This window comes from Gobius niger (assembly GCF_951799975.1).
Source record: "Gobius niger genome assembly, chromosome: 1".
Lineage (NCBI taxonomy): Eukaryota > Metazoa > Chordata > Actinopteri > Gobiiformes > Gobiidae > Gobius > Gobius niger.
In genome coordinates, this window is record NC_136852.1 from 57335565 (window position 1) to 57353075 (window position 17511).

The 17511-nt window shown below is 38.7% G+C and overlaps 1 protein-coding gene across 2 annotated transcripts; it reads left to right on the top strand.

The window, feature by feature from the left end:
- The first annotated feature begins 251 nt into the window (after positions 1-251).
- On the top strand, positions 252-10739 carry lnpep (leucyl/cystinyl aminopeptidase). Of its 2 annotated transcripts, none has more exons than XM_079569947.1 (22): positions 252-696; positions 2149-2243; positions 2498-2700; positions 2770-2881; positions 3406-3663; positions 5449-5642; positions 5716-5854; positions 5942-6076; positions 6160-6280; positions 6372-6523; positions 6594-6707; positions 6783-6914; positions 6990-7124; positions 7570-7730; positions 7825-7913; positions 7991-8174; positions 8252-8408; positions 8499-8683; positions 8763-8921; positions 9015-9155; positions 9234-9315; positions 9405-10739. In XM_079569947.1, the coding sequence occupies exons 1-22, from the start codon at positions 669-671 to the stop codon at positions 9534-9536; spliced, it is 3108 nt and encodes a 1035-aa protein (XP_079426073.1). In that variant the 5' UTR covers positions 252-668; the 3' UTR covers positions 9537-10739. The 2 variants fall into 2 exon arrangements, with proteins under 2 accessions (XP_079426073.1, XP_079426074.1); XM_079569948.1 differs by having other exon boundaries at positions 253-696; positions 5452-5642.
- Positions 10740-17511: the final 6772 nt, after the last annotated feature.

The following is a 17511-nucleotide window of genomic DNA, read 5'->3' on the forward strand; positions in this document are numbered from 1 at the left end:
GGATCTCCATGGTAACAGTGGATTTTCCCGAACTCAATAAAAATAAGATTTTGACAAAGAAACCAAACAAAAGAACCCGATTAAAAAACTTTTCATTGAGTCTTTATGGCATTTATTTCTGAAATACTCAAGTAAGCCTGAAATTACTTTTACTTTTTTCTACTTCTACTTGAGTAAAGTTGATTTTATTCATTATTTCTGGCTATTCTAGTACCCACCTCTTTTAGTACTTTTATGTAATTTCTTGCTTTTTGGGCGCGTATGACCATGTGACCACGTCCACGCCCTTGACCACATAATATCCAATAGTCTTTCAGCAGATGGGATCTTGTCAACAACCAGGCAGCAAAAGTGTCATTTGCAAGGGGTTAACTTTGATTTACTGCAACGTATACGCTCCAAGACTTTGCATTTCTCATTCTAATAATTATGGACGAGTCCGGCAGGATGAGATGAAGCGATAAAGCCACAGATAGCTACGAAGCTTCATAAATGTCTATCAGTGCGATACAGTTGACAGAAGTTGGCTAGTCCCGAGCTAGCTTCACCTGCTAACGCCAGTTTCCAGAGAAGAGACCACCACTTCCTGAGTCTAGCCCGGGTTTTACTCTGCAGTTTGAGCTTTGAATTTGTGAAGTATTAAATCCCGTGGAGGAAATCTGCCAACTATGGATCCGTTTGACAGCCACAATGCAGGTAAGGAAGTGAAGGACAATGTTAAGCCATTCGCAATGGGCCAGCTAGTGTCCAACATTAGCTAACTTACTGCCTGACTGGACGTGACATTCGGACGAGGACATCGATAGGATTTAGCCAACTTTTCCTACAGCTTTGTTTGATCAAAGTGCTATTTTTCTTCAGCGCCACGTTATCTTTCTCCACTTTCCAACTTTACAGGAATAATCATGTGAAGCAGATTGGTCAGTGTTGCATTTTAGTGACATCATATCATAGTCTATATGTGCCTGGAGTGTTTGCTTCTTCAACATCACCACCATGTTTGCCGAGTACAAGCCGTGTTTGTCTTGGCGTGTAGGATAATGAAATTCAGATCAGCCTTGCCACTTTACATACAGCCTGTATACGTCCTCAAGGTACAAGTCTTATCAGAGCAAACAATAATAAAGCCCTCTGCTCTATTAGTCTAAATGGCCTTTTTGTTTGTTGTTTCAGGTTTGTTTCAATCAGGAAGCAGTAGTCACTGAATCACTGTGTGTAACTTCCTGTTTGTTGTGTACACAGGAAACGCATCTGACAGACCTGCAATATAGTTACAAAAGTGATGAATCTATTAAGCCAAGTGTCTTGTCTCTGAACTCCCTCTCTGGTTTGAGTGGGCAGATGTTTTTCTGTAAACAGTGGAATTATGATATAATCACATTTCATAAAGTTGTTGTTACATATAATGAACAATTGACCTCAGACATAATTCACGTCTCTGAATAATGCAATCTGTTTTTTAGTTATAGTGTAACCATAACACATCTGCTACTGACTAAGTTGCTTCAGATTGGATGTATTACTTCAACAAACTAAAGTCTAATATCACGCTACTGAAGAAAATGTGTCTAGTAATCAAACAATGTCAGGGTTGAGATTTGAAATTAGGGGCTTGCCCAGCATTTGGCATTACTGCGTTTTGTTATCAAATTAAGTGGTTGAATACAGTGAATGTCTTAACTGCAGATGTTACTGCAGGAGAATCACATGTTCACTTCACAAAGAGCCCTTCTTCTGCTTCTAACAAGGGTTGTGAAATGGGAAGTTAACATCATATTTCAATGCCTTTACATTGTTTTGCTGTAAGTATATGGCTAAAGTACTTTTCATCACCCAATAAAACAAGCTGACAAAATATGTCATAATACATAACAATAATCGTCGCCAGCTTTAGTTTTGTTGTTGAGAATGAATTGCTAAATAAATTACTGCAAAATCTTTTTGTAGAACCAGAAGTGTTCTGTGGCTTACTGACAGGAAGCTGATGAAAGTAGTCTTTGTCTCAAGGCTTCTCGTGTTTCCTTAAGTGACAATAACTAGTTGCATGTGGGTCTATGGGCTCATTTACAGCATGACCTGTATAAGGTTGGCTATTGAACACAACTGTGGACACTGTCTCCGTCTCATAACCTGTTGTATGTTTTGCAGAGCGGGTAAACTTGCCTAGAAACATGATTGAGAACAGCATGTTTGAAGAGGAGCCTGACGTTGTTGACTTGGCCAAAGACTCAGCGTCTTTCCCTGTAAGTAATTCTTTCTGCCAATTATTCTTCGCTGAACAAGTCTTTATTTGAGTGCAGTCAGTGTCAGTGTATATTGTCATTGTAGATTCATTATATCATGTAATACTGTCTGTTGGAGTGTGTCTTTAATAAAAATGAATATACGTATTAACTTTATTTACTAAACTAAAGGATGGTTTTACAGATTCATTGTGCCCCATACATTTATTAACTCTTACAAGCTACATTTAATGTAATTAACTGGCTGCCTGCAGACATTTCCTGCTCTGGACCCAGATGACATTGTGTATGAGCCTCGCAGCTCTCGCCTGCTCGTTCGAGGCCTCGGGGAAAACGACTTGGATGACGAGGAGGAGGACTGTGAGTCTTCAGCCCGGCTCCTCGGCATGTCTTTTATGAACCGCAGCTCAGCGCACAGAACTGCTGCTTCAGCCTACACAAGGCATTCTCCATCCAGGTAACTTTTGTTTTTAATCCCGCATTAATTCTCACAACTCAGTTTTCAAATTGTCTCTCCTCTCTCCAGCTCTTGCTCTCGACCTTCTGCACGCACAATGGTTGTATGTGTGCTCTTTTTAGTTATAGTGGTGTCTATGACCATGGTCCTCTACTTGTTACCCGGCTGTACATTTACCAAGGTAAGAACACTTGAGTGATTCCGATATACAGTAGCTCACAAAAGTAAGTACAGCCAAGGCATAATTTCTTGAGTATATTTGCAGAAATGTTAAAGGCCTATTCATACTCCACAAAAGTTCTCGCGTCTTGTGGAGTATGAATAGGCCTTAAGGCTGTACTTACTTTTGTGAGATAGTGTACATTTGTCTTAGGGCTCTCTCAGATTGATCTCAATTTTCATTTCAGTTTTGTTTTCAGTTGTAAAAATGAATGAATGTGGCTTTTATTGATATGGTTCATGAGAAAGGTGTTTAAAGACCATTGGATGCTTTCCACCCCAGTAACATTAAACACTGCATTTGTATTCCTTCAAAGTCCAAACATCACTCCAAACACTGCGCTGAGCCATAAGATGGTTCATAGACCCGTTCATTAAAAAAACTGTACCACTTATTTAGATGATCATACATTTTTATCACAATTCACTTCATTTCAATTTATTTGACAGCCCTATTGTGCCTCTATGTTATGTCTTCCTCTTTAGACAGGTTGCCCGAAACAGAACAAGACGAGTCCCTCTGAGCCAGTTTACCCCATATCCACCAATGGCGAAGTGTTTCCCTGGGCGCAGCTGCGACTGCCACAAAGCGTTCGTCCACTCGGCTACGATCTCACTCTGAACCCAGACCTCGGCACAATGACATTCACTGGAAGCACCGTCATCACCATGTTTATACGACACAACACGAAGCACATAGTTCTGCACAGCGTTAATCTCAACATCACCAAAGCCACCTTTAAGGTAAAGTGACAGGTTTTGATAAAAGTTCTGACCTCTCTCTCTCTCTCTCTCTGTGTTTATGTTATTATCTCATGTCTTATAATGAAAATGTAGATTTTATTTTTTATGCATTTATGTGCCGTGAATGGAATTTACTACAGGACCATGAAGTAGGTCTGAATTTGTTGTATTGGGTCTGAATACATAACGTTACTTTGGATTAGGGCCCGACCAATATATTGGCCAATATAAAGATATTTTCAATATCGGCTATCGGCCAAAATCGTCAGATAAAAAGGCCGATATCTCCGGAACCGAAAGTGATAGAGACTTTCACCTGAAAGAGCTCAGTCAGCACTTTAAAACGAGCCCTCCCACAACTTCCTAGGCCTCAGGGGGGCGGAGAAACATTGCCGTGAAAATTGTTTGTACATCTATTTTACATATTTTATGTTATAAACTTTTGCGTATAATATCGGAACCATAAGAGACAGAGAGTTACGTTTTTTTGTTTTGGAATCGACTGATTTTTGTCTTTCAAACAAGCTCCCTCTGAAGTACCTACTAAAGATGAACATTCAGCGCCCCCTGCTGGCACAGTTCAACATTGACATATTTAGAAGCTTCATACACAGGATTATAGATGAGACATTTTTAAAATTTCCGAAATATCAGTGGTGCATACCGGCATCGGCCAATCAAAATACCCGATAATTGTTTAGTTTAGTGTATTGAAAGGACAGTGTGCAGTTAAAAAGATGGCTGCACCAGATTCAGCACTATAGAAAAACCCACATCGGTCGACCGATATTTCTATATATTTCGGTTATAGAAACCTTTACTATAATATAGGTCAACTCAAAAAGGTGTTAATTCGGTCCGAAGTGCCGTCATGCACGAGCTTAAAGAGGGGGTATTATGCTTTTTTCAATCACATAGCACCAGTCTATATCACACTACAATGATGACCAAACCTTCTGTTGGTCTGTAAATGCAGTAAATTAGAATAACTGCCTTGTATAAAATTGCTCTCTCAAAATGGCTGTAGCAAATGTCTTGAAATAGGCCTCTGTCTCTTCAAGAACCTCTGACCCTTTCCGACACGCCCCCTCCACACGCTGTCTGTGGCATCAGTGGGGACGGGGTTCTGCTGAGGAGCAGTGATTGGTTACTCGGCTGGTGACGAAAGGTCGGAGGCGTCTCCAGGAGGTGGGGGCGTTCCTAGGAGGACTCAGGCAAACCTATCCCTAAAATGGCCGCCATCAGAGTTTTTACAGCTTACTCAAAAATACGTGAATGTGCCAAGACAACACTTCAGGCATGTTTGTAATGAGGGAATGACATAATAACATGATGTAAAGCTTGAAAATGTCGATTTTGCATAATACCCCCCTTTTAATATAGAAGGCGCAGTTACACGTATGACCCGGGGTGGCAGTAGTGAGCATAAAATGGCTAATTTGCATCTAGCCCCTTCAACTTTAGGCTATTTAAGATATTTAAAAAAACAACAACATCAAATGAAATTACTTAAAATATCGGCCTTTATATCGGATATCGGCCATGCGAACGCCCCTGAAAATCCATATCGGTTGGGCCCTACTTTGGATTTGTCTTCAAATATATATTTTTTTTTTTTTTTTTTTGCTGCTGTAGGTTGTGGGTGTAGACTTTTGACTGGCAGGAAGTGTTTAATGTGATGTTAGTAATAAATCACCACATAATAGAACTAATGAATTGGTTTGAAACCTTTCTGAACCGACTGTATGAGGAGCTGAGGTTTTACCACATGTTGATTTGCTTCAGCAGCTTGGTGACGGAGAGGCCTCTCCTGTGACTGTACTGGAATATAAACCAAACCAACAAATCGCAGTTAAGTTCACTGAGGAACTAAAGGCTGGCCAAAAGTGTGTTTTGACTCTAGATTATGAAGCTGAGCTCTCTCACACATATGACGGCTTTTACAACAGCTCATACACTGACAAAGAAGGCGACACAACGTAGGTTTTTGTGCACTTCCTTTTAGCATTTGTAATGTAAAAGATTCATTATGATGAATAATCTCTCTCTCAGGGTGCTGGCTGCAACACAGTTCGAGCCTCTATCGGCAAGAAAGGCGTTTCCATGCTTTGATGAGCCGTCTTTCAAAGCCACTTTTCTCATTAAAATCAGCCGCAAAGAGGGCTACATGACACTCTCCAACATGCCCAAGGTCAATGCAATTTCTTTTTCTTTGCTGCTTAAAACATAACTTTTCAGAACATTATTAGGAATGACTGGATTCATATTTCTTTTCCAGGCTAAAACAACAAATTTAAGCAATAGTCTATTTCTGGATGAGTTTGAGAAAACCACTGTCAACATGAGCACTTACCTTGTAGCCTTTATTGTTGCCAACTTTACGCCAGTCACCAAAAACGTCTCCAATACCTTGGTAAGTCAAGATCCTGTAATTGAAAAATAAATCACATTAGCAAACTATGATTTTGCATCAATATTTTATACATCTGTCTACAGCTATCAGTTTATGCTGTGCCAGAGAAAAAAGAGCACACTGACTATGCTCTTGATGCAGCTTCCAAACTTTTGGACTTTTACAATACCTTTTTTGACATTGACTATCCTCTTAAAAAACTTGGTGAGAAATAAACAGCACATTTCCGATTTATATTGTCTGCTTTATATTTTCTTTTTCTTTTTTTTTACATGCTCTTTATTCTTCCTTTCAGACTTGGTCGCAATCCCAGATTTCTTGGCAGGTGCAATGGAAAACTGGGGTTTAATTACCTTTCGAGAAACAAGTCTTTTGGTGGGTTCGCAATCCTCTGCTCTAGAGAAACAAGTGGTTGCTTCAGTCGTGGCTCATGAACTTGCACATCAGGTAGGTCTGTGTTTATGTGAAGAGGACACTTAAGACCATATTCAGCCTCATCAAGAAACATTTTGTCTAGTGGTTTGGAAACCTGGTGACCATGAACTGGTGGAACGACCTGTGGCTGAATGAAGGTTTTGCAACGTACATGCAATACACATCAATACAAAATGTTCTGCCACACCTGGACATTGTGAGTTAATAAACAATGTTAATGTATTTGTGGTCAATTTTCTTTTTATACCTAGTTATTGACTCTCGTTTGTAGGAAAACTTGTTCCTTGATGTGCGGTTAAGAGCAATGGAGAAAGACGCACTAAACTCCTCTCATGCTGTTTCGACTGAGGTCAACACACCAGAGCAGGTGGAAGAGATGTTCGACTCAGTGTCCTATGAAAAGGTGCATTTTACTCAAATATTTGTCCTAATATGTTGGTTTGATCCCTTCCTTGGAGATTAACCTATTATCCTTCAGGGAGCCTCTATTCTCCTGATGCTGAATGCCTCGCTCCCAGGAGAACAGCAGTTTACGAAAGGGATCATACAATACTTGAAGCAATTCAGCGGACTGAACACATACACCAGTGACCTCTGGAACAGCCTCACACAGGTGCAGCGCCACACCCTCAGACATGACATGCTGTCTTTATTTGGCTTTTGTGTTTACTGTGCATAATGAGATTTGGCAGTGGTTCTCAACCTGAGATTCGCGTCTTCAGATGGTTCAGGGTCATCATAACGGTGTATTATTCAAGTATGATTTTAGTTCCACCAACCAAGAGGTATTCTTAATTGGGCCTGAAGATTACTTGCTTACATCACCTCACTACTACCCTCTGTTGGTTCTTTTCATGTATCGCATTTCCTGAACATTTCTGCAACTAGACCATCTTGTAGACAATAGGAAGCAGATTTTAAATATGCAATTGTTTATTGTCAGTTCTATAAGGCAGAGCCACTATTGAAAGTAATTTTGAGGTGCATCTTTGTGTAAATTCTTTTCTTGACTTGGCTTTTGTCTTGCTGTCACTCGTAAATCGATGATAATGTTTCAGGTGGAGCTGTCCACACAGCTCCAGAACGTGTCTGAGATGATGAACTCGTGGACGTCACAGAAGGGATTTCCCCTTGTCACTGTAAGTCACAAAGGAGACGAAGTAACCCTAACCCAGGAGCACTTCTTACTTACATCTGATAATAACACACGCTCATCCAGGTATGTGCTATCTTTCATACTTTAAATATTAGATTTGTGTACGTCATATTGCAAAAGCATAACCTTGATTAATCAAGTGGATTTCTCCCTCTAGTTTGTGGAACATTCCTGTGAGCTACGTAAACGACACCTGTAATTTGGCCCCTGAGTGCAGACAAATTTTCACTCTCAAGACAAAATCAGGTGCACAGTTGAGTCCTGTCTTGGTCTTTATGCCTACAAACTTCAATGTGCTTTACTCCTAATGTTTCTTCTTTCAGGGACTTTAAAGTTGCCGGGAAATGTAAAGTGGCTTAAGATGAACTACAAAAATACCGGCTTTTACATTGTCGACTATGGAAAAGATGGTTGGGCTGAACTCTGTGATGCCTTGACAAACGATTACAAAGTACTGACAAGTGAAGATCGAACCTCATTGATACACAACATTTTTGCCCTCTCCAGGTGAGCATCATCATAAATGCAGAGTTTTTATGATGAACTATTTATCAAGCAACGTTATTAATTTTGCTTTTCAAAAGGCTGGGCCGCGTGACGTTTCAGCAAGTTCACCTGCTTCTGAAATACTTGTCCAATGAGACTGAGACCACTCCTATTACAGAGGCGTTGTTACAGCTCAACGCTTTGTACAGATTGCTCGATAAGCGCCATGAACTTGAACTTGGGGCCCGTTTAAAGGTTTGGAAATTATGTTCCTTTATCTTTGTGTTTAGGTTAAAAATGTACATTTAAACAATGATAATGCGGTTTTTGATGCCTATACTGCAGGTGTATATGCTCTTGCTCTTTAAATCTCTGGTTGGAAGCCAAAAGTGGGATGAAATAGAAAGTGTTTCAAAACAAGAACTGCGTTCAGCATTGCTGGAGACAGCCTGCAGATTACAAGAGGAAAGCTGCATAAAGCAGGCTAAAGACATTTTCAAAAACTATGTAGCATCTAATGGGACTCTGCGGTAAGCTATAGTTGTGTTTTTCAGAAAAGACCAACAAACTCGTATCTACTTTTTATCTTTTTATTGTGCTCATTTGTAGCATCCCTGGAGATTTGCAACAAGTAGTTTTCAATGTGGCTGCACAGTCAGGTGACTGGACTACTCTTCTGGACCTGTATGCAGATGCAAGCTATGATTCAGAAAAAAGAAAAATGTTGAAGGGCTTGGCCTCCACACAAGACCCGCACCATATTGTGTGGTGAGCATATTTTGTGCTTCAGAAAAAGGAATTTTCCTGAAAGGATGACTGGCACATTATACTGATGTAAAGCTTGTTTTGCTCCTTGCCCAGGATACTAAAGGAAGGGCTCAGGGGGAAGATTGTTCAGACACAGGAGATGCCTTTAGTCATCGACACTGTGTGTAAAGGCTTTGCTGGGTACTTGTTTGCTTGGGACTTCATTCAAGAAAACTGGGACCGACTTATAGAAAAGTAAGATGCATATTTTAAGGTAATCCTAATTTCAAAATGATGTCTTTGAGTCTACCACTATGTCACACTTCATTGTAGATTTCCTGTTGGATCGTTTGCAATTCAGAGAATTGTTAAGTCTGCTACCTCTCAGTTTTCCACAAAGGCCCAACTCGCTCAAGTAGGTTTTATTTTCAATATCTATGTATGTTATGTATACAACATTTCTCATATGAATCCTCACCTATATGATGTTATGATATTTTGCAGGTGCAGAGTTTCTTTTCCAGCCTGAAAGAGCGTGGCTCTAGCATGAGAAGTGTACAGGAGGCTGTGGAAACTATCAAACTCAACCAGCGCTGGATGGACACAAACTTGGCTTGGCTCAGAAAATTGCTTTAGTATTTCCCTCCATGCTGGACATGTTCTTAAGACATTAGCAGAGTTTGCACTATTGACGGCCAATGTCACAGTGCCCCTTTTACTCAGGCCAGGAACGCCAAAGCTCATGTTAGCCCTGTCTCGAAGTAAACAAGGTGATATTGTTGACGTTGGCCCTTTTAAATCCTTGTTTTTAGCTCAGGGCGGCCCTTGATTGTGTATCTGATGGTCTTCAGTCAGTTACAGTTCACTCCCTACACACTGCTGTTGACCCAACTGCTCCTGAGTTGCTCTCATCTGATCTCAGTCTGACCCGACAATCACCCTTAATTTGCTTTCATGCACTAAACTCTTTGAATGTTTAGAGTAAAAGCCACATCAGGAAATGCATGTATGCACTAAAACATACTCAAACTGTGCCAACACAGATATACTATTGAAAAAATATAATGGCTTTTGTACAGTGAAAAACCGCCATTGAAAACTTTCTTATTAAAAAGGTCAAAAATACTCTCACCACCTTGGGTTATTTGCTGAATGTAATGAAACCACTCACTGTGCTGCAGGGAGCAGGTTTAACAGCCATTGTGTCTTAGTGCATGAGATGCACAAAAAGTCACATCTCCAATCCCATTGTTAGCTTTAGCTGTAGATGTTTTACTTTAGTCGCTTCTAGCTGGAAGTCATTGTACAGCCTATATTTTCAATATTGTCTAAACCTGTAAGTATATTGTAAATAACAGCACATGTATATCACTACTTGTTTTAAAGCTCATTTAAAGTGTTAATATGTAACAGAGTTAATTGAAGGTTTTTATCAAATACTTTTATTCCTAATTTATGTTACCACAGAAAGCCCTGTAGCAAATGAGTGTTTTTAAGGGCTTTGTGCACATGACTGGTACGTGTTCTGATGTTGTACAGATGCTTCTATATTTATTTTGTGGTGTTTTTTATTTCCTTGTAGATATGATTGTAACAGCTAACTGCTCGGCCACTCTACATGATTACTTCTGTCTTTTATTATTTATATTGTTACAGTCAATTCAAGTAGATTTGCTGATCTTCCCTTTCTGTTACACTCCATCGTTAATGTCCATTTACTGACTCAAAGGTGTCCAGTAAAAACTTTTGGCTGTATTTATTTTATGCTCACCGTGGATTTGAAAGGACAATTCACAAAGCGTTAATGTTATCCTGTGTCAGCTGAAACATTTGTTACTGAAGTTTGAACAATTGGCTTGATTAAAAATACACACCACATAATTATGTACATATATTATTCCTTTTTAATTTATGAGATTAAACATAAAAATGAACCAAAAAAAGTTTTTAGATTGTTGTCTTTTACTATATCTATTGCAAACATTTCACAAGAATTCTTAAAGCCTGATTTTTCCTGTTCAACCTTTTAGTCTTGGCCTAAACTTGTTTCCAGCTCTCACAATCCCACTGCACATCCAAAATGTTCAAGCAAGTTAATTATATGCACATTTCAAAGCCGTGCACAGATTTGAGTGATGCTAAAGTAAAGCATTTCTATCTTCCATCACTCAATAAACATTTAGGTGAAGACAATGCCACAAAGTCTGCTTAGCTGTGTTTACAACATACTCTGTGGTGGCAAAAATACATTTACTCTACAACAACAAAAAGTCAGGGCCCCCAGCTTTAAGTTCCACAGAAAAGTCCTCCTGCTCTTTTCTTGATTCACCACCAGAGGTCTTTAGAGAGCTTTTAAGTTTTCAGCATCTGTATATTCTAGTTAAATGGAGCTGTATGGAGAAGTAGTTTAGTGTCATATTGTCCAAATTTCCAAAGTATAACTATATACAGGTGCTCGTCATATAATTAGAATATCATGAAAAAGTGCATTTACTTCTGTTATTCAAGTTAAACAGTGAAACTAATATATGATAGACTCATTACATGCAAAGTGAGATATGTAGCCTTTATTTGTTGTCATTTTTGATTATTATGGCTCACAGCTTTTAAAAACCCCAAATTAAAAATCTCTATTTACGAAATGAAACAAAAGGCTTGACATATGCCGCTTTGCATGTCATGAGTCTATATCATGTGTTACTTTCACATTTTAAGCTGAATTACAGAAATACATGTACTTTTTCATGATATTCTAATAATATGATGAGCACCTGTACACCCATACATCCAAATCATTTGAACTATGAGTATTTAAAAAAAAAACAACCACACATCTGTGATTTTTAGGCAAGAAATCCTTTATTTTTTCCACAATATGGAAATAAGAGATACATAAGAAAAAATAAACCTTTATCTTGCTGTAGAACCAAGTGTAAACAAACTGGAAGTAAGAGGATAATGTTACTAACCAATAATGAGGTCATGAGGGTAAATCAGATTATTCAACATACAATAATCCAATCGTGATAACCATTTATCTCGAATCTATTGAGGTCAGTAAGCCACACATATTTATTTACACAGATCTTAATATTTAAAAGAGTGGAGACACCTGCATAGCGGCCCATAGTGGCACATGTCAGCCTTGAAACAGTCGGTGCTCATTCCTCATAAACAGGATGCATTAGATGCTTAGTCACCTCATGTGACATAGACTTAGACTTTCTAAAAACCTCAAAATAAAAACTAAAATGGCAGATGTGCAGACAATGCATAACTGGGATAGGCCTATACTGTAGGTACTACGTTAACAAGGTTCCAGAGTTGAAGAGGATGCTTAATTGATCAAGCAAAAGAAACATTTTCATCTCAAAATGAAATGAAAATGTTTTTGAAACCGCTGTGTCTAAATGACTCAAGGAATGTAGCCTACTTACCTGTTGTCAACTTTATGGCAACGCCTATTTTAGGTCAGTGGACTAGTTGAAGAATTTCATATCAGATCAATCAGCAATGACCTAGTTTATTTCTATATCTGTTTCATCAGCTTTTCTGGAGCCTGGCGCTTTCAATGTAGGAGATAATCAAGGCAGCCAACTCATTTCAACCTGGAAAGACTCACAGAAACGGAATGACGGTATGAGTGTTTTATTAACGAACATGAATCATTGTTGGGGCTCAGACCCCGGCGGAAGACTGAACGAACGATATGGAAAGCATGGCTTTGACGAATGATAGCCATGATCTTCCCCGGAGCCTGGACCCTGGTGTTGGTGGAAGAGACCTGGGTTGGCCACTTGATGAGCGGAGCCGAGGAGGAGCCAGGCGGAGAAAGGGGTGGAGGAGGGTCGTAGCACGGCTGGCAAACGGCTGAGTGATTGACCAGGCATACTGTTTTACATCAGACATCTTACCGTAAGGCAGCTGCTTAGTGACAGCAAAAACACATCTTATCCCCTTGGCATGTGTCAAGTGAGTTGCAGTTTCTGTTACTGAAGGGAAATCAAAGCAAAACATGACCTCACTGAAGGACTTTCTTGAATCTTCCCTTTAAATGAAATGTAGACATGGCAGTCAGGTGGCATGTCAGACAGATGTCCTGAATGATAAATACATGCTTCAGAATGTTCTCGTCCTTGAATGAAAAAAGCATTGTGCAATGCGGTGGCCTTTAAATTGTTCCTGGAGCCTTGTCTTCAATGATGCCATGCATTACTTACATGGTTACTGTTATAACTGGGTTATTATAGTGTGAAGAGACCATACAATGAAAGACAAAGATTTTGAGGCAGTTTGCTCTCTGAACATAAGATAAGGTAAGGTAAGGTTAGTTAAGGTAAGGTTAGTTAAGGTAAGGTTAGTTAAGGTAAGGTAAGGTTAGTTAAGGTAAGGTAAGGTTAGGTTAGGATTTAGGAAGACTTGACGAAAATGGGCCATACCTACACAGTTTTTGTCCCTGGAAACATGCTAGCAATGCATTTTTTTATTTTTTATTTTTTTTTACCTGCCACATTCATGGACATTTTTTTTTAAGTATAAACCATTATTAGAAAATAATAGAAACTGTGTAATACATAGGCTACTTCATATTTATACTAAATATTTCTTATTTCTTACTTTCATATTCATGGATTCAAGGATCTACAGGTGTTGCATAATTTTTGAGTTTCGAAGAAAGTGCTAGAAATCTCTTTCAGGAAGTTTTGTCTTTGTCTTTGCATTCAGGCAAAGTAATGGTGCGTTCCAGGCAACTGGTAACTGGTAAATTTACCACTTCCCATTTGGAAAAATGCCTTGGAACGCCACTCGAACTGGTAATTACAACTTGTAAACTCGGAAACCTGAAGACTGCTACGAGTTATTGAGCTGGGTTGCAGGTTCTAGAATGTGATGATGTCATCGACCCAACGGGGGTGGGGCAGGAGCCAGTTTTTAACAGCATTAGACTTTCATAAGTAATAGCTAAAACGAAAATATATTAATTTAAAAAATGATCATTAATATCAGTCACTGGGCCCATGATCTCTCTGTACAAGACCAAAAATGTCCTCAAAAACAAAATAATTTTTCCTCTATATAATAGTATAGGCAGGGCTGTCAACTTTTCGCCCAACTTTGGAGTATACGCTTTACGTGACTGAACATATCAGGAGCTGCATAGACAAAATCTATTTGTACCTCAAAGAATGTGTCAGAGGGGAGTCCTGCACCAACGCAAATGACCAGTAAAAGCCATTTAAAGTGTGGGAGAGCACTTTAAGGGGGGGTTGGATCTGAATTTGTATAATTCAGATGTGATTTCCTGCATTTTGGTGGATTTTAGATCATGAATAATACCTTTAGCGGGTCTATTTACTGATGTTAAAGAATTACTTTTCTGGCCCCCTCTTCAAATTGGGACCAGCAATACGAGATGAAGACAGTAATGGCGGCCCCCAGTGGTAAAGCTAACGTTAAAACTGTAACAAAACCACTACGTCAGTGATGTGAACGTTACTTTTGATCACAGCTTTCAACATAGCGTTATGTCACATGTTTGTAATTAGATCTGGTTTGAAGAAACGTTAATATAACGTTAGCATCATCTGAGCTAACTGTTGTAGCATTAGCAGTTTTGTTTACAGGGCTCCAGACTAAACTTTTATTTTAGTAGCGCTGATGCTACCAACTTTTTCATTTGGTCGCGCAGACAATTTGGTCGCACAGGACACAACATCACCATTTTAATATAGCCTATTAAAACAAGGACAGTTATAAACATGTTCAAAATCACTAATAATTGATCTTAATAATGATTAAAATAATGTTAAAACTTTTTAAAAATTAGTTTTTCATATTAATTGTTCTGCTTTAATTTTGTGTTTTCAATCCATTCATCTTCCTTGAAAATTGTTTGTCTCTTTCTTTCCAAATCTGCAATATCACTGTCACTTGCAGGATATTCACTTAGAAAATTATGTATTACTGCCAATTAAGACGTATTAATCACAGTTAAAAAGTACCCGTTTTAGCCAAAAGCCTAAAATAAAATACAGGAGCTGAATCTGCTGTGGCTGAGGGAGAGGGTGGGCCATAACAGCAGCTGTTATCTTAACGTTAGCTTTACGTTAGCTTTCTGTTAGCTTTACGTTAGCTTTCTGTTAGCTTTACGTTTGCGCTCTAAAAGAAGCTTCTTCTGACCGCGAGGAGATCAGAGCGAGCTCAGGTAGGAACATAAACCGCTCAGCTCCTTCTGCTCCTCCTGTCTCCTCCTCTCGAGTCGCTCCTCTGGTGCTCGCGCCTCTCTCTGACCTGAGCTCGTGAGCTCGCCGCTCGGCTACAGTGGTACCGCCCCAAAAGCCGAACACAAGCGAAAATAGATACTTCTTTGGGGAATAAACTGTCGGAAAGTGCGTATTGGCAGAAAGTAATAGAAGGTTAATTCATGTTGGGACACGCGGCTTCCGTTGCTGTCTGTATTTCACCTGTCCCTCGGACAAACAAAACGTTTAGCTGACTACCAGGCTACTGCAGGTGGGTTGTGTGAAATGTATCCACGAATTGATTTGTTTTTAGCTTTACATGAGCTAAAAAAAACCGAACTGAGCAATTTATTTTATGTCATGCCTGGTAAACTAACTTCATTCAGTCAAGCTTGGCCTCAGACTGGTTAAGTGTCTGTGTTGGAGGTTCACACCCACGATTAAAAGGTTTAGGCCTACTCTTGTAAAAGTAAATGGATTCATGGGAACAAATATGGGAAGTGAAAAGTGTGCAATTGAAACTAAAACGTTAAAAAACCCAAAGATACTCTCCTACTGCAAATACCACACAAAAAAAGGCTACAACAAATGTCAATGCACTTTCTGCATCATTATTATTGCGTAGTAGTTATTATAGGCTATGAGTTTTCAAATCTCTACAATACCTACATTGTATTCAGAAGGAAATGTCATTGACCTACAGAACATTTATTTTGACATTCAGGAGTAACCCCATGAACCATCTAGGTCCTTGTGTCCAGGTACAGAAATAGACACACACATACTATTTAAAAAACTGTATTGCCCAAATCAATATATCACGATTTAAATTTGTTGAGTCTTGATTATTGTGATAGACAATTACGATTATCGGCCGAATGAAAGGAAATTACTGATATTTTTTTTATGGAGAGCATTTTTCCATAGTTCCACATGGTACCATTGTTCATATCGTTTGTGTGTTTAAAATACTATTTAACACTTGAACTTGTAAACATGTTTCTAAAAATAAAAAAAAGCTTTAAGACTCCTTTGTATTAAAAGAAACATTGAATAAAACAAAACAATGCCAACTTTACTACTTAAGAATTATTTTATTATATTTTTTAGGCCACAATCTAGGTTTTATGTTATCAAACCTTATGTTGCCCAGCTTAAAGGAATATACCATGTTTTTTGCATACTGAGATAATGTTCTACCTTAGCTTAGACGAGTTGATGCGTACCACCGGACATGTTAGCATTCAACCTCTTTCCATGGAGTTAGAAGCGACCAAGCTCTTACACGTTTTCCCTTTATTAAATACGGTTACGTGAGCCTTTACACGATCCAAGTCCAGTCACACAAAATCAAACATGTACATTTTCTAAGCGGATTAAAAGGGGCACTATATTGTAAGGCGTAATAATAATAATTTAGGACCACTTTGACTTTACTGCGTGGACGTCGAATGAAAACATGATAATAATATTGTTATGATAATGCATTGTTTAATATGATCATCATTTTCATCATATTTTATACCATGGACAGTGATAATTCCAACGCAAACTGGGCGCATTATTTTCGTAACCGCACAGCTAGTCCGGCAACAGTTTAATCACGTTCTATATCACTCCACTGCAGTTGTTTCCATAGTAACGACAAACAATTGAGCTGGATCTGTAACTCCACGTCGTGCATACACGGATCCTCGTTGTTTAATCCTTACTTCATAAACATGCGCATGCACATATTGCATATAAACATAAACATATTAAGATGCTAGTATTAATGTCAGTATTTCCTCCCTATTATTATTGTTATATTATATGTTAAGTGTAAGCAGTACATGCGTTCCAGTAATGTAATCTTATTTTCTTATTAACTTGCTGTACAAGCCTCATGCAAAAGTGATGTTGTGGGTGTTCTCTGGTTAATACTGACCATTATGTAAAAAGTCACCTGAGGGTTAAACAACTTTCAAGGTGAAACAAAAAAAGACTGCTGTGTTATTTATTGTCTGGAATTCCACTGTGCTGTGGTATTTTGTACACTGTGTTCCTACGTTGTCATGTCATCATCAGCTATGGAGCCCTTATGAATCCCTGATAAACTTTCTTTGTGCTCTCTGTTACCAGCAGAGGTGACTTCTGGTGACAATGTGAGGAATATCTTCTCAGATCTCTTCTTTGAGAGTCATTGGAGCTTTACCAGGCATGAGGTATGTTTACTGATAAGCCTGCTTGTGTCACAGAGATCAGAGACGTGCGTAATGTTGCTTTCTTATGTAAGATCTTCAGGCTTTTCTTTGCAAATCCTCAATAAATAAACAGATGTTATAAAAAATAATTTATTACAAATAGATGTCATAAAAATATATAAGTAG